The sequence below is a fragment of the Rattus norvegicus genome, chromosome 11 (genome assembly GCF_036323735.1).
Source record: "Rattus norvegicus strain BN/NHsdMcwi chromosome 11, GRCr8, whole genome shotgun sequence".
In the NCBI taxonomy this organism is placed as follows: domain Eukaryota; kingdom Metazoa; phylum Chordata; class Mammalia; order Rodentia; family Muridae; genus Rattus; species Rattus norvegicus.
This window is the reverse complement of record NC_086029.1, coordinates 58,140,295-58,166,715: the sequence shown is the minus strand read 5'-3', so window position 1 is coordinate 58,166,715 and position 26,421 is coordinate 58,140,295. Positions and strand designations below refer to the sequence as shown.

Here is a 26,421-nt window from a genome sequence, read left to right as displayed (position 1 = left end):
AACAGAAGCAATCTATAAGCTCATAATTGAAGGTTTTAGAAATATCTAATTGGTCACTTTTTTTTTCTTTTCTTTTTTTTCTTTTTTTCGGAGCTGGGGACCGTAATTGGTCACTTTTTAAAAACTGTTGGGTATCGGGAATTAACTATTGCTAATACTGGGCTGGAGAGATGGCTCAGTGGTTAAGAGCACTGACTGCTCTTCCAGAGATCCTGAGTTCAATTCCCAGCAACCACATGGTGGCTCACAACAATCTGTAATGGGATCTGATGCCCTCTTCTGGTGTGTCTGAAGACAGCTAGTATACTCATAAATAAATAAGTAATAAATAAGTAAATATTGCTAATACTTTATTTCCTATACAAAATTTATCACTAGGTGCTTATTTCTCATAAGTAATATAACTAGTAACAGGGACAGAATCTCATCATTTTGTAATTCTTAATGACTTAATGGTTTGGGTCATGGACCGTTTATAGTTACTAATAAGAAGATAGACATTCCAGACACTGAGTCCAATCTAATACCTTCTACAAAGTAGCCTTCCCTTTAAAACACCAAAACTATCTGGGCACAAGCCTTTCGTCCCAGTACCTGGGAGGCAAAGGAAAGCAGATCTCTGAGTTCCAGGCCAGCAGGACTATGTAGAGAGATCTTGTCTCAATACATACTTACATACATACATACATACATACATACATACATACATACATACATACATCCTCAAAACTGAATCTGATCACATCTCCATATCCAACCACCAATGTAAGCATTGATAAAAGGGAGAAAAAGATGTCAAGCACACAGTCAGCATGGCCAACCTATAGGGTATACAAATGGAACAGACCAGTGTTTTTGTTTAATTTTTTTGTTGCTTTTGAAAACAAAGTCTCAAGTAGCCAGGACTGGCCTTGAACTCGCTATATAGCTAAAACTAGCCTTCCCTGCCTTCACCTTGCCAGTGTTGTGACACCAACTTGCTTGATATTTTAAGATGCTAAAAAGCATCCTCCAGTACTGGAGTTATGGCTGGTTGTGAGCTACCAAGAGAATGCAGAAACTAGAACCCAGTAAAAACAGCCAGTGCTCATATCTGCTGAGCCAACTCTCCATCCCCCTTTCCACCCCCCTTTTTCCATACCCAGTTGAAACACTATATATGTAGTTGAGCATGGTTTTGAATTTCTGATCTTCATGGTTTCATTTCTCTGATACTGGAATCATAGGCATGAACCACCATGGCCAGTTTTATGAAACAATGGGGCTTAAAAATATAATCACAGTAAAATAGAAGCTTGCTATTTGCTGGCTAGCCAATGATCCACACATTTCTGTCACCCTGTTCCCCATGCTGGGGTTACAGTATGAGAAGCTATACTTGGCTTTTTATGTGGGTTCATTTTTAATGAATGATATTTTGGTATATCCAGTTTTTATGTGGATTCAAACTCAGGTCCTCATGCTTGCAGAGCAAGAGCCTCAAACATGGTAAGCAAGCATTCTACAAATGAGTTGTATTCCCTAGCCCTAAAACTAATCTCATGTAGCACAGGCTACTCTAGAACCAACAGTGTATCCTAGAATGGCAATGACCACCTAACTCTTCTGCCTCTATGTCTCAAGTACTGGGATGACTGGCATGCACCACACACCGGCTCCCAGCTCTGATACTCATTTCCTATCCTTCCTAGGAAAGGAGGGGTAATCCTAAATACCCAACAAACACTCTGGGCTACAATTACACCAGCATTTTCAATTTTTAAAGATACACTTTAATTAATTGATTAGCCAGATGGTGGTGGTACACACCTTTAATTCCAGCATTGGGAGACAGAGGCAGGCAGACCTCTAAGTTGAAGGGCAGCCTGGTCTGATCAACAGAGCAAGTTCCAGGACAGCCAGGGCTACACAGAGACCCTGTCTCAAAGGGGAAAAAAAACAAAAAACAAAAAACCAACAATCTGGGGTTGGGGATTTAGCTCAGTGGTAGAGCGCTTGCCTAGCAAGCGCAAGGCCCTGGGTTCCGTCCTTGGCTCCAGAAAAAAAAAAAAAAAAAAAACCAACAATCTGTGGCAAACTAGAAACTTTAGAACTGATCTTCCCCAAACTCCCATGATTGGTGCCATGGTAAACAGATAATGCCTACCTCTCCTTCTGAGAAATCACATATCCGTCCAGCACTCTGAGATTCAGACACCAGCTGACAATGTACGGTCGATAGTCAAACCCTGGAATGGACGGGGTAGCCATCACACAAGGGTTGTTCATGATTGATAACTGTTCCAGTTCACTTAAAGAGGCCAAAAATGAGATCTGCAACAAAAGACACCCTTGTTGAGCAAAATGAATGTCCAGTGTCAAGCTCAGGGTTCCGATGACCACATAACTTTGGCAGCATTTGAGAATGTCACAATTTCCCTCTTGTTTTAAAGAGCATCAAGCAATATTCTACTATTAGTCACTGACTTCTACAGCTCTAAGAACCTGGCCATGTGTCCTTCCTGAACAACAGGAAAGTATCATCATTGTTTCCTAGTTAAGAAAACCATAGCCCTTCTTTTGTGACATGATATCATTTAGCCCAAGCTGACCTTTAGCTTCTAATCTTCCTGCCTCTGTGATCAAGTGCTAATGTTACCGACATGCAAGACGGTGCCTGGCTTGAGAAAACCCTATCTGAGAATATAGCAGCAGCAGGGAAAGGTGGACAGGTAGCCTCATTGGCCCTTTAAAGCAGATGTCTCTTTGCTGCCAATCACCAGCGCATTGCAGTATTACAACTGAAATTCAGCCTGGTGACCTGCCAGGGTAAGGAAAAGGTAGAAAGAGAAACAGTGACACTGTAGAGCCAAGTGTATCACCATAGCAGCGTGTTCTCCCACGATGGCCCCAGTCTAAAAGGGAGCTCGAGAACCTTTCCTATCTCTCCTGGCCTTTCCCTGTCCTAGATCCCACAGACTCCTGGACTTCTCCTTCCAGGATCCCACAGAAGAGCTTCACAGTTTACCTCATTTAAGTCTCGGATTTCATTTTCTGCCAAAGACAGTATCGAAAGATTCCTGGGTAGATAAGCAGGTGCCATTCTGAGAGAAGTGATGATATTTCCATGTAAAAGCAAGGTCTTGAAAGAAAAAAATACAAATCAACAAAGTACAAATAAATTAACTTGATAATGCCAAAATGGGACATGCAAAAATAAAGAGGTTTATTTTGTTAAACTTCTCAGCACACATAAATCAAAGATTAGCACTTACAAGGCACCTAAGTGGTCTCTGGCCAACAAGACCTATGACTTACCCAAGAACATGTGGTTGATGTAGTATTGAGGTCTGCTACGATGCACTACAGTTTATGCAATTTAAGTTAATATGCAAAGCAATTTCCAACATAGCTATTCCTTTCCTTTTAAAATGTCAGAGTAAAGGCTGGCATGGTGGCACATGCCTTTAGTCCCAGAACTCGTGGGGCACAGGCAAGCTGATCTCTGAGTCCAAGCCAGCCTTATCTATGGAGCAAGTTCCAAAATGGCCAGGCTACACAGAGAAACCTTGTCTCGAAAAGCCAAAAGTAAAAGAGAAGAAAAACAAATAAACAAATAAACAAATAAACAAAAACACTTATCAAAATAAAATAAACAAATAAATGAAAGATGGATGAGTGGGTAGGTGGGTGGCTGAGTGGGTGGGTGAATGGGTGGGTGGGTGGCTGGGTGAATGGATGGATGGGTGGATGGATGGATGGATGGATGGATGGATGGATGGATGGATGGATGGAGTTAGTCCGGAGGGATAGCCCAGTGGATAAGAGTGTTTACAACCATGAGGATCTATTATCAAATCCCAAGCACCCATGTAAAAAGCTGGGCATGCTGGCTCATGCCTGTACTTGGGGCAAAAATAAGTGGATTTCTGGCCAGTCAATAGCTAAAAGAAGTGAGCTTCCAGTTCAGTGAGAGTCTATTTCAGAGCAATAAGGTACAGAGGGATAGAGGAAGACACCCAGCATCCTGTTCCACTCAGGTGTCTCCATCCAAACCCATCACCATGTACCACACATACACATCTACCACACATATGCGCACACACACACACACACACACACACACACACACCACATACACATGTACACATCCATCACGCACATGCACACATGCACACATGCACACCATTGGGGAGGAATTGGGGGAGGTATAATAAAAGGAAAAATGCACAAAATATCCAACCATTTTTTTTTTATTCTTTTTTCGGAGCTGGGGACCAAACCCAGAGCCTTGCGCTTGCTAGGCAAGTGCTCTACCGCTGAACTAAATCCCCAACCCCCCCAACCATTTTTTTGAATTCTCTTAGCATTTATTGGGATAGCTGGATATGTCAAATTGTTTGGAATTATTGTTGCTATGAAATGATAGAGAAAACATGGAGCTTCACATTCCATTTCTAAAGCTTAAAGAGTCTATCTGATGCTAATAATATTCAATTAAGCAAAATACAGGAAAAAGCTCTATATCATGATTTTTAGTTTAGATTTAATGATTTATGTATGTAGGTGTTTTGCCTATATGTATGTCATGTACCATGTGTGTGCCTGGTGCCTGTGGAGGCCAGAAGAGGACATTATAGGCCTGGAACCAGGATTACAGATAGTTGTTAGCCACGATGTGGTTCTGGAATCAAACCAGTGCTCTTAACCTTTGAGCCATTTCTCCATCTTCCATGTATCAAGTGAAATCAACTTTGTTAATTAAGTTATACTTAGTACTGAAAACAGCATCTTTGAGAATAGAAAAAATAAACACATAAACCTACATACACACAAAATGAAACAATATTTTTAGTCATTTTTTTAGATCTATGTTTTTTTTAAGAAGTTACAGAAAACCCACCTACCTTCAGAGCTGTCAGTTTCGATACATCACCTATCTGGGGTATGTTGTTGTCTGATAAATCAAGGTGCTGCAGAGCTGAACAGCTATTGATTTGCTCCATGGTCTGTCACAAGAAAAGCATCATGTCATTCCCTGCACTTCAAATCAACAGACGAAGTGTTCCCTAACTCTCTCAGCTGAGCCCCGCTTCCTCTTGTCACTAGAAGCACAACAGCAGAGCTGAGCCAGAGAAGGGAGGGAGAGCAACGTTTGGAAAATAGCCATGAAACGAGCTAAAGGGTTTGCAACTCCACAGGAAGAACAACAGTATCAGCCAACCAGACCCCCGCCCCCCAGAGCTCCCACGGACTAAACCACCAACCAAAGAGTACACACGGAGGAACCCATGGCTCCAGCTGCATGTGTAGCAGAGGATGGCATTATCTGGCATCAATGGGAGGAGAGGCCCTTGGTCCTGTGATGACTCATTTCCCCAGTTTAGGAGAATTCGAGGGTGTTGAAGTTGGAGTGGGAGGGTGGGAGTGGAAACATCTTCATAGAAGCAGGGGGAAGGGGAGGGGAGATGGAAGAGGGGGCGAAGGGGATAACATTTGAAATGTAAATACATAAAATATCCAATAAAAATATGAATTAAAAATAAATAAATAAATAAAAAGAAAGAAAGAAAGAAAGAAGGAAAGAAAGAAAGAAAGAAAGAAAGAAAGAAAGAAAGAAAGAAGCCATGTTGCAAGCTTTCAAGGCTACCAAGCAATTCCTAACATCGCAAATATCTACATCCCAAAGAAAGTTCAGTGACATCTGTGTCTAGAGAAGAGAATTTACAAAATCAGAATGAAGTCAAACAGCCTATGTTAAATCCTGGCTTTGTGGTTGGGGAGGATCAAAGCAAAGCAGCATCTTCTAGGCATGACAGGACCTTTGCACCCATGAACACACACACAGCAGCTGTGGTTATCTTATAAGACCCACACAAGAGCAAGCCAGTTAACACTTAGCATAGAGGGAAGAAGAGGTTCTAAGTCCCACCCCTGAGGACCTACAGACAATGGCTTCTAAGAAAGGGATAGTTTTCCTTAAGAGCATGACCCCTAGTGAGTCACCCACGATCCAGACACCACACCCAGGAACATGCGCAGTATAAATTAGACTCAGTTGGTTCGTTTTAAAATGAAAAAGACAACATCAAGTTGGGTAAGGAGTTGAGGACAGAAGTGAAAAGATTTAGGGAAAGAATGGTAGATAAATATGATCAAAATATGCTCTAAATCATATGAAATTCTCTAAGAATGATTTTTTTTTTTAAATTTTGGGCTCTACAACTTCTTAGATGTATGAGCTGGGATAGGTTATTAATTTCTCTGGCCTCAGTTCCCCTTCCTGTATAATAAGCATAGTAACTATACCTACTTCACTGGCTGGCATGAGCTCACTACAGATGAGGTGATTAGAAAAGTTCATAGCACAAGGCAGGTGCTCAGTAAAGGCAACTATTATTATAACTCCCTCTAGTCCCCTTCCCAGAAAATAAGATATAGCAATGGTTATTAACATCCAAAATTACAGGGCTGGAGTGATGACTCCGTGGTTAAGAGCACTGACTGCTCTTCCAGGAGACCTGAGTTCAATTCCCAGCAACCATGTGGTGGCTCATAACCATCTGTAATGGGATCCTATGCCCTCTTCTGGTGTGTCTGAGAACAGCTACAGTGTACTCATATAAATTAAAATAAATAAATAAATGTCAAAAAAAGAAACAAAATTACACAGTTCCTGGGTGGCAGACCTTTTTCCCATTCATCATTAAAAATGTACTTAAAAGTTTGGCTGGGGTGGCGGGTAACTCCTTCCCCATCATTCTAGTATTTTATTTACTTTTTCGAGTACGATATAGATTCTTTTGAAGGTGTGTGTTGATACCAATTATAGAAGTAGACACTTTCACTTTTTAGTTTACTTATTTCTATACTTGCCAAGTTTCTTTTTCCCAGAGAACATGTACAGAAAACGACAACAGCAACAACAAAAATCTCAAAAGATAATTACCAAGAAGAAAGCCATTCACCTTCAGATTATTGCCCGCTAAATTCAGCCACTCCAAATGGACGAGGTCCTTCAGCCCTTCCATGCAGCCAATACTATTATGAGGTAAATTTAACACTCGGAGTTGAGTCAGCTTGGCCACACCCATCATCCGAACCAAGCGATTATTAGCCACTGACAACTGTGAAAGGAGAACATTATTATTCCTAGAAACAAAATCTATATCTCCACACATCCTGGTAGATGGTCAAACATTCCCAAATACACAAACCTAACTTATAGTTTACACATAGTATACATATCTATCACCTACAGCTTAACTACTGGAGTCTATTGTTCTAATCAACAAAAGTATAGATAAATTTATATCTGTTGTTATATGGGGTAACCAACTAATGCCTGACCACAAGAAATTCATGTGTGGTCATATAAACCCAGTCAAAAGCCCATGGCAGGGGATGGCATAGCCCTAGAAGCTACTGATGGCTTTTGCTAATGGACAGAATGTACCTATCAATCAGACTCCTAACTGACTGCATAAACACCCACAGAACAATGCGGCCGTCAGCTGTTTTCAGAGAAGCTTCTTTTGCAATAGTTGGTGGTGTCTGCAGAGACTCATAACTGGTCTCAGTGCTGGAAACAAATATCTGTTAAAATGCACAGCCATAAACGGGACATCTATAACATTGAGGAGGGCAGTGGAAGGTTAGAAAGAATGTAAGGGCAGGAGGAAAGCGGGGAACAGATAGTGCTTTCTGAGTATCACATGGCTGCTGTACTCTGGAACTCAAAGCAGCACGTAAGACTGAGCTCCTCAACAAGCTGGAGGTGTGGAGAGGAGCCTGGAAGGCCATGCCTTCCAAGGATTAATCACTGAGGAATAACAGACAGTGGCTGACAGAGAAGGGAAAGACACTTTCTTCAAGGGGTGTAGCCATGGTGAGGTGTCTACGTTCCCGTAAATGGATTCTCACTCATGTTCCTCATGAAATTCACTTGGTCACAAAAAGAGAGGTGGGAGAGAAGGAGAAGAAAGAGGAGGAGAAAAAGAAGACACGGAAAAACAAGAGAGAAGAGAAGAGAAATGGGATTAGAAGGAGTGGAAGAAATCAAGAGAGGGTAATGTGATGAAAATGATAAAAATATATGTATATACATATCCAGACAAATGAAACGCAGTATCATACACAATCAATGTATGCTTATATATTTCAAAAATACAGATAAAGCTTAATAAGTCTGTTGCCAATTTTTAATGATACTTGTGTGTGGATGGTGTATGTTGGGGTCATTGCATGCGTGTGTGTATATGTTTATGTGTTGCATTCTTGTGTATGGGGGGTGCACATGCCCATCTATATACATACACAGGCTAGAGCAGGACTTTGGGTATCTTCCTCTGTCCCTCTCCACCTTATTGCTTTGAGACAGACTCTCTACTGAACTGCAGGCTCATCATTTTGGCTAAATTGGCTGGCCAGCCAGCTCTGAGGATCTGCCTGCCTCTCCCCTCCAATGACCAGGTTAAATGTATACTACATGCATCGGTGCCCAGCTTTTAGTGTGGGTGCTGGGGATCCAAATTCAAGGCTGTGTGTTTGCAGAGCCAGTGTTCTTACCCACTGAGCTGTCTCCTAAAGATACTCTTTATCTTATCTTTTATTCAACTCGAAAATATTAGCTCTATGAATACTATCGTCATACCATTTCAGTCACAAACAAGGACTATGATAGGTATACTAAAAGGAACCAAATAAGCACTCCCTTTTCCTTTGTTCTGTTTAGGTGTAGTTTAGGGCTTTGAGTATGCTAAGCCTTGGCCTTCAAGTATATCCTCAAGCCCAACATTCCTGGATGAATAAACTCTTTACCCCAATATGACGTTAAAATTAGGTTAACACAGTATTTTGTTTGTTTGTTTCTTTCTTTCTTTCTTTCTTTCTTTTTTTTTTTTGGAGCTGGAGACCGAACCCAGGGCCTTGCGGTTGCTAGGTAAGCACTCTACCACTGAGCTAAATTCCCAACCCCTTAACACAGTATTTTATCAACATATAATGTGCCTTTTAAAAATATGTATTTATGGGGCTGGAGAGATGGCTCAGCAGTTAAGATCACTGACTGCTCTTCCAGAGGTCCTGAGTTCAATTCCCAACAACCATATGGTGGCTCACAGCCATCTGTAATGAAATCTGATGCCCTCTTCTGGTGTCTGAATACAGCTACAGTGTACTCATATACATAAAATAAATAAATATTAAAAAATATGTATTTATTTATGGGAATAGAAGAATGGCTCAGCAGTTAAGAACATAAGTGTGGGGCTGGAGAGATGGCTCAGTGGTTAAGAGCACTGCCTGCTCTTCCAGAGGTCCTGAGTTCAAATGCCAGCAACCACACGGTTTCTACAACCATCTGTAGAAAATGAGATCTGATGCCCTCTTCTGGTGTGTCTGAAGACAGTTATAGTGTACTTATATATAATAAATAAATGAATAAATCAATAAAAAAACAAACATAAATGCTGCTCTTCCAGAATATCAGTTTAGTTCTTAGCACCAAGTCAGGTGCCTCACAACCATCTGTAGTTAACTCCAACTCCAAAGAATCTGATCTCCTCTTCTGGCCTCTGCATGTACTCATACTCATGTTGCATATATTCATACAGATATACAGAAAGATACAGCTATAAAGAGTGAAATAAATAAGAAATTTAAAATATGTGTACAGAGAGCAAGAGCATGCAGACGCATGCATGCACAGACATTTGCAAGAGCACACATGCAAACATCACAGGCATCGTCTCAAAAGTCGGTCAGTTCTCTCCTACCTGTGGCAGGGAGCAAACCTAGGTCTTCAGACCTTTACATAAGCACTCCTACCTGCTGAGGTGTCTTTTTTTTTTTTTAAGATTTATTTATTTATTATATATAAGTACACTGTAGCTGTCTTCAGACACACCAGAAGAGGGCATCAGGTCTCATTACAGATGGCTGTGAGCCACCATGTGGTTGTTGGGAATTGAACTCAGGACCTCTGGAAGAGCAGTCAGTACTCTTAACCACTGAGCCATCTCTCCAGCCCCCCTGCTGAGCTGTCTTGCCAGCCCTGTTTTCATTTTTTAATAATGCTTCTCTTTCTAGTCCATTGTAAGTGTAACACATGTATTCACCTTCAGAAGCTAGCATACAAAACTTGAAGGCGACACTTACTGCTTTCCAGGCATGTAGAGTGTGACTTTTTGGATTTGTTTAGAAATAAATGAGTCTTATATAACCCATACTCACCTGTATTAACTGTTTGCATTTCTCCAGATTTTCCAGTTTTATAATCTGATTTTTATCCAGAATCAATGTGTGAACATCAGCATCACAGGGCAAGTTGGCCCCTAATTTCTGCAGTCCCTGCCCTGACCAGTTTACCACTGATCCTTGAAAAGAGAAAACATCTTGTTAGAAAGCAAATCTGAGGACTGAGCTTAGCATTTCACACTGAGGGGAAAAACATGTAAACACATTTAAAACTACACCACAGCACAAGAAGTATCAAAAGTTTAAACGTACAATAATCCAGAGCTCTAATGCCACATTTTTTTTTCAAATTTATGAATTACTGGGAGCCTTTGCATGCAAGCCCTAAGTGCACTCTAGTATTTAATAATAAGCATTCAGAAAACAGGATTGATGTTTCTTTTGAGGTATTTGGTGTTTTGATTTCTGGGTTTTTTTCTGGGATTTATTTTAATTTTCTGAGACAGGGTTTCTAGGAGTTTCACTGTTTGTCCTGGAACTCGTTCTGTAGACCAGGCTGGCCTCAAACTTAGAGATCTGCCAGCTCTCTCCCTAGTGCTGGGACTAAAGTGAAGAGACAAACGGCAGCTCACTCTTGCCTCTGCACTGAGTTCCCAGCACCGACTTAAACAACCAGCACAATCCCCTGGTGCAGATGTCTCCTGTCTTTGAAGGAGGCAGAAAATTAATGCCCTTAAAGTGATAAGACCTCCACTCTTAATCTATGGGAAAGACAACCAAGGGCTCCCAGACAAGCTGTAGCCAGCTTGTAAAAATACACTGGTCACTGATAATGAAATGAATCATTTCTTCCCACGTCAGAAAAGTCCTTTTCCAGATGTATGGTCCCTTCTTGCTGTCTGAACAAACGTTATCAGTTTGAAAGGATAGCATTCCTTTAGCCCTCACCCTCTTGAAAGCCCCAGCCTATGCATTTCCCATATATAAACCCCAAACCTGGGCGTCCCATTCCTAACCTGCCAAGCAGGGAAGGTTGCATCCCAATTTTGAACTCTTGTGTGTTTACATGGGTGGTGTCCTGATCTCTGGCGGTCTCCTGGGGTTCTCAAGAACTGGGCATAACAAAAGCGGGTGCCACCACCTCAAGGCTTATTTCCCCCTTTTTTTAATCTTTCAATCTTTTGTTTTGGATTGGTTTTGGTTGTTGTTGTTTGGGGTTTTTGTTTTGTTTTGTTTTATCTTTTGCTGTTGTTTTCAGACAAGGTCTGATGCTGGCGAGGCTAGCATAAACTCTCTATGTATCCAAGGCTAAATTTGAACTCCTGATCTTCTTTCCCTCAACTCCCAAATACTGGAATTAAAGCTATCATCGCACCAGGTCCTAAAACTTTTTTTTTTATAGAAATCAAAATGTTTATAACCTAACTATATTTTCAAGAGCCCAACACTGTGTATATGGGGACTGGGGTCAGTGCATGTCACACATGCCCAGGGAAGCCAGAGGAGAATGCTGGGTGTCCTGTTCTGTAAATCTTTCTTTACACACTCTCTCACTGAACCTGAAAGCCTAGTGCTAGACTGGAAGTCAGCAAGCCTCCAAAGTACTAGGTGCTGGGGCTTTTCCCATGGATTCTGGGGGTTTGAACTCCAGTCTGAATGCTGTCCCTGTAACCGCTCTTACCCACTGAGCCGTCTCTACAGCCCTCACTTTGTTTTTTGAGGCAGGGTCTCTCACTGACCTGGAGCTCATAAGTAGAGTAGGCTGGTTGGCCAACAAGTCCCAAGAATCTGCCTATACTCACCTTCCCAGCACTTGAGATTATAAGCTCCTGCCACCACGTTGGGTCTTTTACCTGGGTTTGAGGATTGAACTTGGTTCCTCGTGCTTGTACAGCGAGCACTGTGCCAACTAAACTATCTCCCCGCCACTTTGAAGTACTTTTGAAAATCACAGTATAGTTAATTGATGGAATAAAATGATTTTGATTTCACAAGGTTGCAGGCAGCGCTCAATAAAACACCTATAGCACAAATTCAGACTATAGCTCCCCTGGCTAACCACTATGGACAAGTTTCCTTCTCTTTTTCTCATTTATTTCCTTCTCCGAAAGTCCCCCAAATTAAGGGGTTGGCAGGTTTGGTAACTGAGACCCCTCTCCTAAAGGCTGACTGCCTCCCCGATGTGTCCACCCACGTCTTTCCTCTAAGTCACTCTCTTAGCCTCAATGGTCACTCTCTTAGCCTCTCCCCCTCCATTTCCTCTGGGGTAACTTTTCTACTCCACTAGACATAGATGACAGTCAGGTGATGTTTAAAGCACCAGCACATCTTCAATTTCGAGGCCAGCTTCATGTATATAGTGAATTCTGGGGAAACCAGAGCTATAGATTGATACCCTGTCTCAAAACAAAACAGCTATGCAGTGGTGGCAAGCGCCTTTAATTCTAGCACTTGGGAGGCCACTTGAGAGACAAAAGCATCTCTGTGAGTTGGAGGCCAGACTAGTTTATTGAATGAGTTCCAGGACAGCCAGGGCTACACAGAGAAACTCTGTCTTGAAAAACGACCAAAAAAAAAAAAAAAAAAAAAAGTGAATGAGCCACGTGTACACCTCACACCTTTAATCAGAGCATTGAGGAGGCAAAAGCAAAAGGATTTCTTGCTTTTAGACCAGTTTTAGACCAGTCACAGCTACATAATGAGACCCTGTCTAAAAAAAGGGGGGGGGGAATATAATATAAACATTGTTCTACATAAAAATACATGAGATAATGGGAGAAAAGCACCCAAAATATCATCTGGCTCTTTGAGCGTAGGGGGGATGGCTCTGTAAATGCTAACTGCTGCTGTTGTGGGTTGTCTTGGTGAGCTAGGAAGGTTTAGGAAAGGGGGCGTGGCCTGAGTAACTGCTAATTTCAAATTTTCGATTAGATTGGGACCACCTTGGGATGTAATTTTTTGGGGACTGCTTTCCTAGAGGGTGTCAATGCTTTTCGGTCTTCTTATCACGTGAGGCGTCGTGAGCCCCTTCTTCAAGATGAAAACTATAGTGTTCTGGAAAAGCGCACCTAGCGTTCGCACACAATTCTTAAGTGTCAACACATCTTTTAGCCGAACTCCTCCCCATTAGAATTCAGGATCGCCAGCTTATGAGCCTCAACTCTACCTACCCTGGTCTGCCCCAATTCAGTCAGCTGCCACCACGCCTCAGAGTGTTACCAAAACAAAAGCTCTGAGGTCGGCGCCCCACGGAGGCATCTCCCAGGCACAGGCGCACCCCCAACCTAAGCTCTGCCAAACAAAGACCAAACTCGACTCCAGGACCCGGCCTGCAGAATGACGGGGGTACAACGCATGTCTGGGTCATTCTCAGATTCTATCACGGCTACTGGCCACTTCCAAAGAAGAGTTCAAGCATACTATGATGCGGTTTCAGATAAGATGCTTCCTGAACGTTCTCCGAACCGACGAGAAGGAGAGGTACGGGAAATAAAAAGACTCTGCTAATTTCCCGTGGGCACTCGGAACTCAAAGTAAACGTCCCAGAAAGGTCACCGCAGTCTGAAGCCCACTGCCCAGTCAGGCTAAGGAGAGCGCGGGACGGAGGCGCCGGGCACCGCAAAGGGTCCTGGGGACTGAAGTCCCTCATCCAGCCTTCACTGCAATGTTACCGGACTGGACCAGAGAGCGAGACTACAACTCCCAGTAGGGAGTGCGCCTCCGTGTTGCCTACAGCCCCTCATCAAAAGAACTGGTCCAAAACTGCACCTCTAAACCCAGGCTTCTTCTTTACACCAAGCAACTATTTAATATGTCTTAGTGAAGTAAACTTTGGAATTTAGGAGCGGGGAATCATCGTACCTTCTCCCGGAGCCAAAGCCCCGTCGACTCGCGCCACCGCCATACTTGCCGCTTGCTAATGACACCCGGCAACCGTCCTCAGCCGTTCTGTAGAGCATGTAGTCAGCATTGGGGCGCTGCAAACTACAACTCCCAGGATGCACAGCACTCTGCTGGTCCAATTGGCTCCCTGGTAGGACTCTCTGGCTACAAAGTGAAAGGTAAAGAGCTTAGAGACCCGGGTTGATACCTAGAGTTGGTCGGTGAGCATTGTTAGATAGACCATTTCACTCCGGGTCCAGGTGTTTCAGAAATTCGACACTTTTACCACCTGGCACATTATAAGGACGTTATTTAAAGCAAACTGGTTTTGAGAACTCATTGCTAGAGCAGCTACCCATTTTGACAATTCTGAATTAAGTGTAAAAGGTTTTAGCTTCTCTATAGGAATGACAGATATTATGAGATAGTCACAATGGATACATAAAATTTACAGTTTACCTAAATTTACATAATTAAATAGACTTAAATCCTCAAAAACAGGTATTTTTATTTTAAATGGTGGCTCTTACACATTGAACAGAACTTTTGATCAAAGAGTATATTTGATACATACGTGGCCAGAACTTTTTCCAATTATTCAAAAAAAAAGTTGGGGTTGGGGATTTAGCTCAGTGGTAGAGTGCTTGCCTAGCAAGCGCAAGGCCCTGGGTTCGGTCCCCAGCTCCGAGAAAAAAAAAAAAAAGTTTAAAATAGCTTCCAAAGTCAGGAATACTTACTTTGCCTGGTTGGAAGGGCACAGGCTGATTCATTTTTAATTTAACTATGAACTCAGTCAACTGGAAATAACAATCTTTGGACAAAACATGATAGGGGAAGTGAAATTAAGCTTACAAGGTAACTCAGCCATACAAAGGGGGCTCCACTTTCTTTCATCAACTGCTCAACATGCTGAAAGCTACTCTTGGTGTTTGAGAAATTGGACACTTTTAGCACCTGGCACATTATAAGGGCGCTGTTTAAAACAAATTGATTTTGAGAACTCATTGCTAGAAGTCTCTATGGCAGCTATCCATTTTGACAATTCTGAATTAAGTTTAAGCCGTTTTAGCTTCTCTGTGGGAGTGACTCTAGGGCTCTCTCTGAAGTCTGAGCATTCCTGTTCAGGAAAATCCAGTAACTTTCGCTTCTAGCTCTTCAGGCTCATCTTCCTAAGAGCATTTCCTCTTTCCTGATTCCCTTTCTCTTTGGCCTCATTGCCCTTAAAGACCTTTTCTGTTTCCCATTGCTTTAAAGCTTATTTTCCATTTCTGAAGAAAGATTAAGAATTCCCCCCTTCCTTTTAACCAGTAGACACCTTCCTATTTTATATGTATGAAAACAAAGCAAGCCAGGTATGGTAGCCCAAATTTTAATCCTGGCAGTTGGGAGGCAGAGACAGGCAGGTGGATGTCTGTGAGTTCAAGGCCATTTTGGTCGATGTTGTGAGTTTCAGGACATCCCGAGCTACATAATACAGAGATTCCTTCTAAAAACAAACATATATTTCAGACACACCAAAAGAGGGTATCAGATCCCATTACAGATGGTTGTGAGCCACCATGTGGTTGCTGGAATTGAACACAGGACCTCTGGAAGACCAGTCAGTGCTCTTAACCACCAAACCATCCCTCTGGTCCCCATAACTTTTCTCTTGATATCAACATAAATGAAAACTGTTGGAGAGGATGCAGAGATGGCTCAGCCAGTAAAGGAGTGTGCTGCCAAGACTGATGATCTGAGTTCAATTCCCATAACCCACACTCCTGAAAGTGCCATCTCATCCATGGAGACACACACACACACACACACACACACACACACACACACACACACGAAATGATTTAAGTGTGCTTACAGTTTTACATCAGGCTGCATTCACAGCTTTATGACAACACTTGTGGCTCACTGAACACAGGTGGGCCCCCAACAGTCCTGCTCTGCACTTCTTCAATCTCCAATTACCTTTCCCACCACTGCAGCCCATAAGTGACCCCATGACCCTTCCTCAAGGAAGCAGACCCAACAAGTGGGACAAAGCGGTACATTCTGTGCAAGCGAATCTCTGTCCCAGTCTGGTCTACATAGTAAATACCAGGATAGCCAGGGCTACATAGTGAGACCTCTGTCAGAGAGAGAGAGAGAGAGAGAGAGAGAGAGAGAGAGAGAGAGAGGACTCACGACTTGTTCTCCAGGCTTTACATACATAAACACATACACACATACACACATACACACATACTCACACAGATGCCTAGTGAGTAAAACCTTACCATTTTTACAGAAGTCATCCTCTCAGAGATAGGTCTATCGTATGGCATCAAGACTAGCCTGGTTAAGTGATATTCAGTAGAGTTGAGGTAAGATAAGGGAATATTTGGTTGGCCTTTGTTTCATTGGGGGTTTTTTGTTTGTTTGTTTGTTTGTTTGTTTGTTTGTTTTCCTGCAGTCACACCAAGCCCTTAACATCCTAGGCAAGCAATTTACCATTGAGCAACATGCTCAGCTTATAGGAAAGTTTTTAAAGACAAAAATGGAGAGGATGATTTCATATTTTAAGGCAATACTTCTTAGTCATAATAATTTAATTACAAGAGCAGTGTCAGTCAAAGGCTGGACAGATGTCCTAGTAGAACTAGTTTGTGTATATGGCTGTGGAGGCCTCGGTGGAAGCTTTTTGGTTCTGTATAGGACAAAACAACAAAGGCTCATCGTGGGAACATTATTTCCTCTGGTCCAGGGAATGAAATCTTTGACCTGACATTCTACGTGGTCAGGTCAAGCATCTGGACAACCCCTCAAGAAGGCAAAAACCACTCTTCAGGAACATAAGTCACTCTCAAGCCTTTAGTGAGATAATACCCTTTTTCTTCCCAGAATTCCCAGCCCCTAGTACTGCTGCTTATGGAGCACAGCCATGCAGCTTCACTAATTGGCGTGGGCTTCTCAGTACACGTTCTTCTTCCTCTTTTCTAAGCATTTTTTTTTCTAATATGCTGGGCTTCACTGTTTTTCCAGAGCTCCTTTCCCCACTATGTGGATACTCGTCTGCCATGATGCTGACGCCCATGCCAGCCTGTGAGCATGACTTCCTCTCTTCCACTTCCCCATCCCCCTTTTCTGGGCAGCTTGCCCGCTGCCCAGAATTTTTCTTTTCTTGTTTCTTGGAACTCACTATGTAAACCAGGCTAGCCTCAAACTCACGGCTCCAGCTGCCTCTGCCTCCCAGGTGCATGGATTAAAGATATGCACTAGCAAGCCTAACGTTTTTCGTAAAGACATGTATGAATGTTGCAAGGTAAGTCCACCACAGCACACACATGGGCACTCTTTTTTTTTTTAATTGGAAATTAATTTTATTTTATTATTATTTTTTTATCTTTATTAGCTTGAGTATTTCTTATCTACATTTCGATTGTTATTCCCCTTCCCGGTTTCCAGGCCAACATCCCCCTCCCCTTCTATATGGCTTCCCCTCCCCATCCTCCCCCCATTACCGCCCCCCCCAACAATCCCATTCACTGGGGGTTCAGTCTTGGCAGGACCAAGGGCTTCCCCTTCCACTGGTGCTCTTACTAGGCTATTCATTGCTACCTATGAGGTCAGAGTCCAGGGTCAGTCCATGTATAGTCTTTGGGTAGTGGCTTAGTCCCTGGAAGCTCTGGTTGCTTGGCACTGTTGTACATATGGGGTCTCGAGCCCCTTCAAGCTCTTCCAGTTCTTTCTCTGATTCCTTCAACGGGGGTCCCATTCTCAGTTCAGTGGTTTGCTGCTGGCATTCGCCTATGTATCTGCTATATTCTGGCTGTGTCTCTCATGAGAGATCTACATCCGGTTCCTGTCAGCCTGCACTTCTTTGCTTCATCCATCTTATCTAGTTTGGTGGCTGTATATGTATGGGCCACATGTGGGGCAGGCTCTGAATGGGTTGTTCCTTCTGCCTCTGTTCTAAACTTTGCCTCCCTATTCCCTGCCAAGGGTATTCTTGTTCCCCTTTTAAAGAATGAGTGAAGCATTCGCATTTTGTTCATCCTTCTTGAGTTTCATGTGTTCTGTGCATCTAGGATAATTCAAGCATTTGGGCTAATAGCCACTTATCAATGAGTGCATACCCACATGGGCACTCTTAAAGCCAAACAGAAAGTCTGTGTTGCCAGCCAGCAGCTGCAGGGAGAACTTGCCCAAAGCATGCAGTTCTGGGCCTCATTATTGTCTTTTATGACACATTACAGTTATCAATAACGGTTAGTACAACCCCGCCACCCCACCCACACCAAGTAGTGATGTGGTACCTGTGGTAGTCAGGAGAGCTGGCCCTGAGGTCATGAAAGCAGGAGGGCTGGCCCTACTCCTCTCCAGCTGCAGCACTTGGGGAAGTGGGCCTTGCACCCTGCCTGAACAACACAGTAGAGCTGGTCCCAGTGGCAAGACCGAAGATAGACCAGCCCCAAGGGGGTGAGAGCTGGCACCTGGGAGAATGGGCCCCTCAGCTCAGGTGGGCAGTGTAGTAAAGCTGGCTCTGGTGGCATGAGAGCAGAACTGCCCCTGCTCAGTGCTGGCTGCAGCATTGGCTGAGCTGGCCAGGGCCGTGCTAGGAAGCTCACTCTGGTGGTGGGGATAAGGGATAGCTGCTCCACCGACCAGGTCAGCTACCACCCAGGCCCAGATTCAGGGCTTCCTTTTGGCCCGCGCCCCAAATCTACACCATCCATGAACTGTGGAGGTGCCTGAAAGGGCTGGTCCTGCTAATCCAAAGCTGCAGGATCTCCATGACAAAGAGTAACAACGGGATATTGGAGAGGAGTCCCAGTGAGGATCCCGTAGTTATAGCAGAAGCCAGAGGCTGCTAACCAGACCTATGATTCACTGCAATGAACATTTGCAGGTAAAGGTCTATGAACAGGGGGCTGGAAAGACAGCTCAGTCATCCTCTTCTGCTGTGTCTGAAGACAGCGACAGTACAGAAATAAATCTTAATCTATGGACAAAAAGCTATACTGTGGGACATGCTGTGACACACTACAGCTCCTATGATGAGATGTTTTCTATGCTTTGTTTTGTTTTGATTATTTTCTATTTATTTATTTATTTTTCTTTTTGGGAGGAGGTTGCAAGGATGGAGGGCAGCCAGGAAAGGACAGGGCAATGAGTGGGACTCGGGTGCATGATATGAACTCCCAAAGAATCAATAAAAAATGTTTTTTAAAAAGTGAGCAAGATGACTGGAGAGATGGCTCACTGGTTAAGAGCACTGACTTCTCTTTCACAGGTCCTGAGTTCAAATCCCAGCAACCACATGGCTCACAACCATCTGTAATGAGATCTGATGCTCTCTTCTGGTGTGTCTGAAGACAGCTACAGTGTACTCATATAAATAAAATAAATAAATCTTTAAAAAATGAGCAAGGAACAAACCACAGAATCCAAAATGCAAGGTTAGTACATGTGATGGTTTGCATATGTTGGCCTAGGGAGTTGCATTATTTGTAGCTGTGGCCTTGTTGGAGTGGGTGTGTCATTGTGGGCATGGACATTAAAATGCTAGTCCTAGCTGCCTGGAAGCCAGTCTTCTCCCAGCAGCCTTCAGATGAAGATATAGCACTCTCAGCTTCTCCTGCACCATGCCTGCCTGGATGCTGCCATGCTCCTACCTTGATGATCCTGGACGGAACCTCTGAACCTGTAAGCCAGCCCCAATTAAATATTGTCCGTATAAGAGTTACCTTGGGGGGCTGGGGATTTAGCTCAGTGGTAGAGCGCTTACCTAGGAAGCGCAAGGCCCTGGGTTCGGTCCCCAGCTCCGAAAAAAAGAACCAAAAAAAAAAAAAAAAAAAAAAGAGTTACCTTGGGGGGGTTGGGGATTTAGCTCAGTGGTAGAGCGCTTGCCTAGCAAGTGCAAGGCCCTGGGTTCAGTCCCCAGCTCTGGGAAGAAAAAAAAGAGTTACCTTGGTCATGGTGTCTTTTCACAGCAGTAAAACCCTAATGAAGACAGTACATTTAAGAACTGTCTTGAATCCTGGAACTATGAAAATCCTGCCATGCTGGGTTTTAAGGTGTCTTCAACATGATGTCAGTTTTGTGTGAGAGCTTTTGGGGAGTCACTTCTAGAAACTTGGCAGGAATTGAAATTGAGCCCGGACACTCAAAACTGACATTTAATTTGATGGGTCCTATGTAAAGCTTATGGTTGTGGAATTTCTTTTCTTTTTTAAAAAGATTTATTTATATGTAAGTACACTGTAGCTGTCTTCAGACACACCAGAAGAGGGCATTAGATCTCACTACAGATGGTTGTGAGCCACCATGTGGTTGTTGGGATGTGAAACTCAGGACTTCTGGAAGAGCAGTCAGTGCTCTTAACCCCTGAGCCACCTCTCCAGCCCATGGAATGTCTTAAGACTTCCAAACCTCCTAAGGTACAGAACATAACACCTTATGTGGTCAACATCACCCTGCTCTCAGTCAAGTCATTTTTCTGCATCAGTGACTGGCAGGCGTGTTATAGTAACAATATGAAATAGCTGGCAGGCATGGAACAAAATGGCTACAGCTAGGCTAGGCGGGCAGCAGGCCTCAACAATAATATTCTTGGTTCCTGTTTGGGACTGAGAATAGAGATGCCTGAAGTAAGTTCTGGTTGCTGGACCAGTTTCTTGTTCTCTCTCCCTCTAAACTAGCATCCCTTACTAGAGGTTATGCCAGACGGTGTGACCAAAATCCCAGTTCACAGCTTATCCGTGATGGGGGGAACCAGTCTGAAGTTGACCCTCTGAATTTTCATGGTGGGAATGGATGAATCCATTCATCTCCTCACTTCATCTCATCTCCTAAATAGTATTGGGACCAGGAGGGAATGTTATAATTGTCGAAGGAAACATTGAGGATGCCAGGGCTTTGTTGGGACCCTTTGAAGGAAAGCAATTCCTTTCAAAGGTCAAAAAAATGGAATACCTCTTGTCCTGAGTGGAGACATGACATTCTGATTTCTCTGAAGAGTAGAAGGTTATGTACTGTTTACTGCTGTTTCCCTCCGGAGTTAATCCATACTGGGTATGGTGGCTTCTGGAGGCGGGCAGATCTCTGTGGCTGTCACCTTCTACCATAGGACTGTCTGTCTGCCATGAGCCTGGCTTTCTTTCTCCTCCTCTTCGGCTCCCTTCTCCCAGTGGCTGCACATGTTTACAGCTTGCCTGATCTGTCGTTTTTCTTTCAAATGCTAATAAAACTGTTCTGGAACTTTCAAGTCTGTTTCTAAATTGTTTTGTTAAGTAGATGAAGGCCCCCAAAGAAGGGACCCCTCCCCCCCAGTAACATTATCAAAGAACCTTGTTATATCAGAAGCTTTCCTTCATAATCTACCAGCCTGACTTACCTGTGAAGATTTATTTTATCTTGTTTGTGCATGTGTGCATTTGGATTCTGGGACCAAACTCCAGTCCTCTCCAAGTGCAGCCATCTTTCCAGCCCCCGACTTAGTTTCACCATTATTAGGAACCCCCAGGGGCATGCCATTTTAATTCTGACAACTCCGACATTTCTTTCATACCTGGCATGGGCTGTGAGGGTTGTGGAGAAAATAGTTCATAGAGGAGAAAGGGGGTTCCAGATCTCTCCTACTTAACAAAGTCATTTAGAAAGGAGAGCCCCAAATATTAGTGGGTGAAGGCTACTCCAGGAGCACAGACTCTTTCAAGTATACAATAGTAGCTGGAAGAGAGCTTTGTTTGATTCATCCGCCCTGAGTTGCTGAGGAGGGAGCACAAAGGCTAGCTGTTCCCATGGAATCAAGTGACCCAGCAGTCGGGTTTCCACATGTGTGGAACAGTCACATTTCTTGTTTGTTTGTATCAAGCACCAATTTTACATCTACAATCAAACCACCAACCTTTTAACTAAAATTGTCTTCTTCCCTAAAAAAATCAAGCCCTGCGATTTCTGAATGAATTGGAGAATTTTTTTTAAAGATTTAGTTTATTTATTATATATAAGTACATTGTAGCTGTCTTTGGACACACCAGAAGAGGGCATCAGATCTCATTATAAATGGTTATGAGCCACTATGTGGTTGTTGGGATTTGAACTCAGGACCTCTGGAAGAGCAGTCAGTGCTCTTAACCACTGAGCCATCTCTCCAGCCCGAACTGGAAAATTCTACTAGTTAAACCTGCAAGCCTCAGGAAGGTAGTATTTCTTGGCAGGCCTTGGACCTACTTCTATTTCTGTCACCACTGAATATTTAAGCCCCAGCTCTGTCTCCCAAATTCATCTATCTGCCCACTGTACCTGGAATGAACCAAGCAAGACAATGCCTTTTATCACCTCAGTCTCCCCGCCACAAAACCTTCCCACTTGAAATTCAACTTTCCAAGGCCAAACGTAGGCTGGCCTCGCTCAACTTCCCAGCATTCATTTCTGCTCATTTGCATTTGGTGCTTCTCACTGAGGACTGCCACAAAGAAACCTGTGACTAGAGAAGTTAAACGGCTCATATAACAAGGACAGACTGAAAGGTAGAAGAGCCCCGGAAGGAAACTTGTAGTGCGTGGGAACTTACACCAAGCTTCCAGGAGAGGATTATATACAAAGTTCAGATAACACACAGTGAAGAGACTAAGTCATCACAGGACTGCGAGAGATAACATTTGTGTGCTTGTTTTTTTGAGAGACCCGCTTACTCTGCTGCCTAGGTTGACCCCAAACTCTCTTAGACAGTCTTGCCACAGATTTATGGAGTGCTAGGAGTTCACATGTTGTCCCCATGCCTGGATACATTTATGGATACTGTAATCTACCATATGATGAAGGTGTTTCAGTAATTAGGCTTGAATTTATCACATTTGAAGGAAAATATATGGCTTTTATGTTTTCAAGTAGTAAAAGTAAGTTACTGACGTGCCCATGTAGAAGTCGGAGAACTGTTATGGGAATTGGTTGTCTCCCTACTATGTGGGTTTGGGGGATGGAACTCAGGCTCGGCAATAAGTCTCAATTTGTAATAACGAATTCATGGGCTAGAGAGAGGGGTCAATAGATAGGAGCACTTGCTACTGTTTCAGAGGACTGGAGTTAAGTCCCCAGCACCCACATCGGATGACTCATAACTGCTTATAATGGACCCACCTCGAGGATCCAACTTCTTGTCTCCACAAACATCTGCATGCAGGTGCACACAGACACTTCCACAAATAAATTATAAAATGATGCCTTTCTTAAAAAATCACAAGAGAGGCTGGAGAGGTGGCTCTGCCGTTAAGTGTACTAACCGCTCTTCCACAGACCTGGGTTCAATTCCCAGCACTCACACAGCAGCTCAAAACTATAACTCACACCCTCACACAGACATGCATGCAGGCACAACATCAGTGCACCCGAAATACAACTAAGTACATATTTCTTTTAAATCAAGGCAATTATATTTCATTTTACATAAAATGACCTGAAATTAAGATTTCAGGGGACTGGAGGAATGGCTTAGCAGATAAGAACAGAGGCTGATCTTCCAGTGTACCTGTGTTTAATTCCCAGCACCCATAGAGTGGTTCACAACCTGTCCCAGGAGACCCAACAGCCTTTCCTGGCAGGTATGGGCACCAGCACACAAGTGGTACATAGACACATATGAGGTCAAAACATCCATACACATGAAATAAAAATAAATTTAAAAAATAAAATAAAAGATTTAAAAGATTTATATATTTATTTTATGCATATGCATGTTCTGTTTTCATCCACACCAGAAGAGAGCATCAGATCCGATTACAGTTGTCAGCCACTATGTGGGTGCTGGGAATTGAACTCAGGACCTCTGGAAAAGCAGCCAGTGTTCTTAACTGCTGAGCCATCTCTCCAGCCCCCCAATATATTTTTTTCTAAAGAATAATTTAGGAGACTGAGGATGACTGCCACACAGCAAGCCTGGGTTTGATTTACCAGCAGTTTATAAAACCAGGCATGGAATCTTATGTTTGTAACTACAACAGTTGTGATCACAACACTTGGAACCTGGAGGTAGGAGGACTGTACCGGTTTGAGTGAGAAGCCCCCACCCCCACCCCCATAGGCTCATATGCTTGAATGCTTGGTCCAGTTGTTTAAGAAGAATTAGCAGGTGTGCCCTTGTTAGAAGAGGTGTGTCACAGGAGGTGGGATTTGAGATTTCAAAAGCCCATGCCTGGGCCCAATCACTCTGCTGGCTGCCTGTGGATCAGGATGTAAAGCTCTCATCTGCTGCTCCAGCACCATGCCTGTCTGCTTCCCACCATGATGATCATGGACAAACCCTCTAAACTAAGTCAGGCCCCAGCAAATGCTCTCTTTTATAAGAGTGGTCTTGGTCATGGTGTCTTTTCACGGCAATAGAACACCAACTAAGACAAAGATCAAAAGTTTAAGGTCATCCTTAACTACAAAGTTGAGTTCAAGCCTGGGAGTTGGAGAGATGGCTCGGCAGTTAAGGGCACTGACTGCTCTTCTAGAGGTCCTGAGTTCAATTCCCAGCAACCACATCCTGGCTCACAACCATCTGTAATAGGATCTGATGCCCTTTTTTGGTGTGTCTGAAGAGAGTAACAGTGTGCTTAGGTACATAAAAATAAAATAAATAGTCTAAAACAATATTAGCTTGTAGTCAGGCCTGTGAGCATTTTCCTAATAAGTGATTGATGTGGGTGGGCAACCCCTGAGGAGGTGGTCCTGGTGGGTATATGAAAGTAGACTGAGGGCTGGAGAGTTGGCTTAGAGGTTAAGGGAATGTGTTGCTTGTGCAGAGAACCCAGGTTCCATTCCAAGCACCCGTGTATTGGTTCACAATCTTTTGTAAGTCCAGGCTCAGGAATCTAATTTTTTTCTGACCTCTAAAAGCACTAGGCAGACAAGTGGTGCACGTACACACATGCAGACAAAACACACACACAAAATACTAACATAAATGTTTGTTTGAGACAGTATACTTATATATCCTTGTTACTCCTAGAACTTGCTCTGTACACCAGGCTAGCCTAAAATTGAGAGATCTATTTGCCTCTGTCTCCCATGTGCTGGGTTAAAGGTATGGGCCATCAAGGCCAGTGTAAAATAAATATAAAAGAAGAAAAAAAAGGGAGGGAGGGAGAAAGAAAGAAAAATAAAGAGGAGGAAGAGAAGGAAGGAGGGAGGGAGAGGGAGAAGGAGAGAGAGAGAGAGAGGGAGAGGGAGAGAGAGAGAGAGAGAGAGAGACAGACAGACAGACAGACAGACAGACAGACAGACAGACAGAGGGAGAGAGAGAGAGGCTAAGCAAGCCATGGGCAGAAGGCTTAGTAAGCAACAATCCTCCATGGTATCTGCCTCCAGGTCCTGCCTTGAGTTCCTGTCCTGACTTCCTTCAATGATGGGACTGTGATATGGAAGTGTAAGCAAAATAATACCACTGTAGGCTTATGTATTTTTTAACCTGCTTTTAATAAGGGTTTTAAAATGCTTTAACCTTTCTTCTAGCATACCACCCACCAGAGGAAGTGGAAAGGAAAGGTAGGGCACAGGAGGATGTGGACCTACTGAGAAACAGTTCTCTGGAGCAAATCCAATCTGTGTTGTCAGGAAATCAGCAGTTCAGTTCACACAAATCAGCAACAGCAGTTCCATCCAGAAGAAACCTCAAGGCTCTGCCAATCTCTGCAAAGAACCAGAAGTTCTTTGGTGGCGTTTCTCTCTATGAAGTCACCAAAATGACCAGCAAAGAGTGGCAAGGTGAACCAATACCATACAGCATTATCCACCGTTTGTTGGATGATGTGTTCCAAATACCATGTGTTCTCCCACACATCCACTCTAGCAAAATATCACATGCTCTTTTTCCAGGCTGCTTCCAGAAAAACATCACCTGTCTGTTTTCAGCAAAAACATCCTCTATAAGTCAGTTTCCAGGAAAGCATCACATGACACAACTGAGTCTCCAAAGAAACCAGAAATTTCCTCTTCATATCCCCCCTTATGTTTAAAAATTTGTCCTTTTCTCTAACGTTATCACAATAACATTACACACAATAGAAACAGTTATAGGAACCACAAAACTAGAACTTTACATAACACAAACAAAAAGTTTATGTGCAAGCTAATCAAACAATAATCTAATAAAACAACCTTAAATTTCTGACAATATACAATAATTAAGAAAAACAACTTTCCTCCCTAGATGATAACAGTTATAACACATCAAACGAGCACAGCCATTTACCCCAACTTAAGGGATGTGGATGACATTTTATATTTGTATCTTTGCTTCCTGCTGATTGGAGTGAAGAATTCCTGTTTGGGACCCCAAAGATGGAAAATGGTTAGTTTTTAAAAAGCTATTTGTAGCATTTATTGTCCATTTTCTGCATTATT

At 43.1% G+C, this 26,421-nt stretch overlaps 1 protein-coding gene and 1 long non-coding RNA gene across 6 annotated transcripts in view; one reads left to right on the top strand and one right to left on the bottom strand.

The window, feature by feature from the left end:
* Cep97 (centrosomal protein 97) overlaps positions 1 to 14,155 on the bottom strand; it is a 34,614-nt gene extending 20,459 nt beyond the window's left edge. For 2 of the 5 annotated variants that reach the window (XM_039088372.2, XM_039088373.2), the window contains exons 1-6: positions 14,038 to 14,155; positions 10,213 to 10,355; positions 6,948 to 7,106; positions 4,887 to 4,988; positions 3,008 to 3,121; positions 2,147 to 2,313 (exon numbers count right to left, since the gene is read on the bottom strand). In XM_039088372.2, the coding sequence (XP_038944300.1) occupies positions 2,147 to 2,313; positions 3,008 to 3,121; positions 4,887 to 4,988; positions 6,948 to 7,106; positions 10,213 to 10,355; positions 14,038 to 14,080 (728 nt within the window). In that variant the 5' untranslated portion in view covers positions 14,081 to 14,155. Of the gene's footprint in view, positions 1 to 2,146; positions 2,314 to 3,007; positions 3,122 to 4,886; positions 4,989 to 6,928; positions 7,107 to 10,212; positions 10,356 to 13,346; positions 13,485 to 14,037 lie in introns of those variants that run through there. The other 3 variants (NM_001107096.1, XM_063270561.1, XM_006248250.4) reach the window with 3 other exon arrangements.
* On the top strand, positions 13,881 to 19,457 carry LOC134481067 (uncharacterized). Its single transcript, XR_010056277.1, has 2 exons — positions 13,881 to 14,237; positions 19,325 to 19,457. It is a non-coding gene; the product is annotated as an uncharacterized LOC134481067 (long non-coding RNA).
* Positions 19,458 to 26,421: the final 6,964 nt, after the last annotated feature.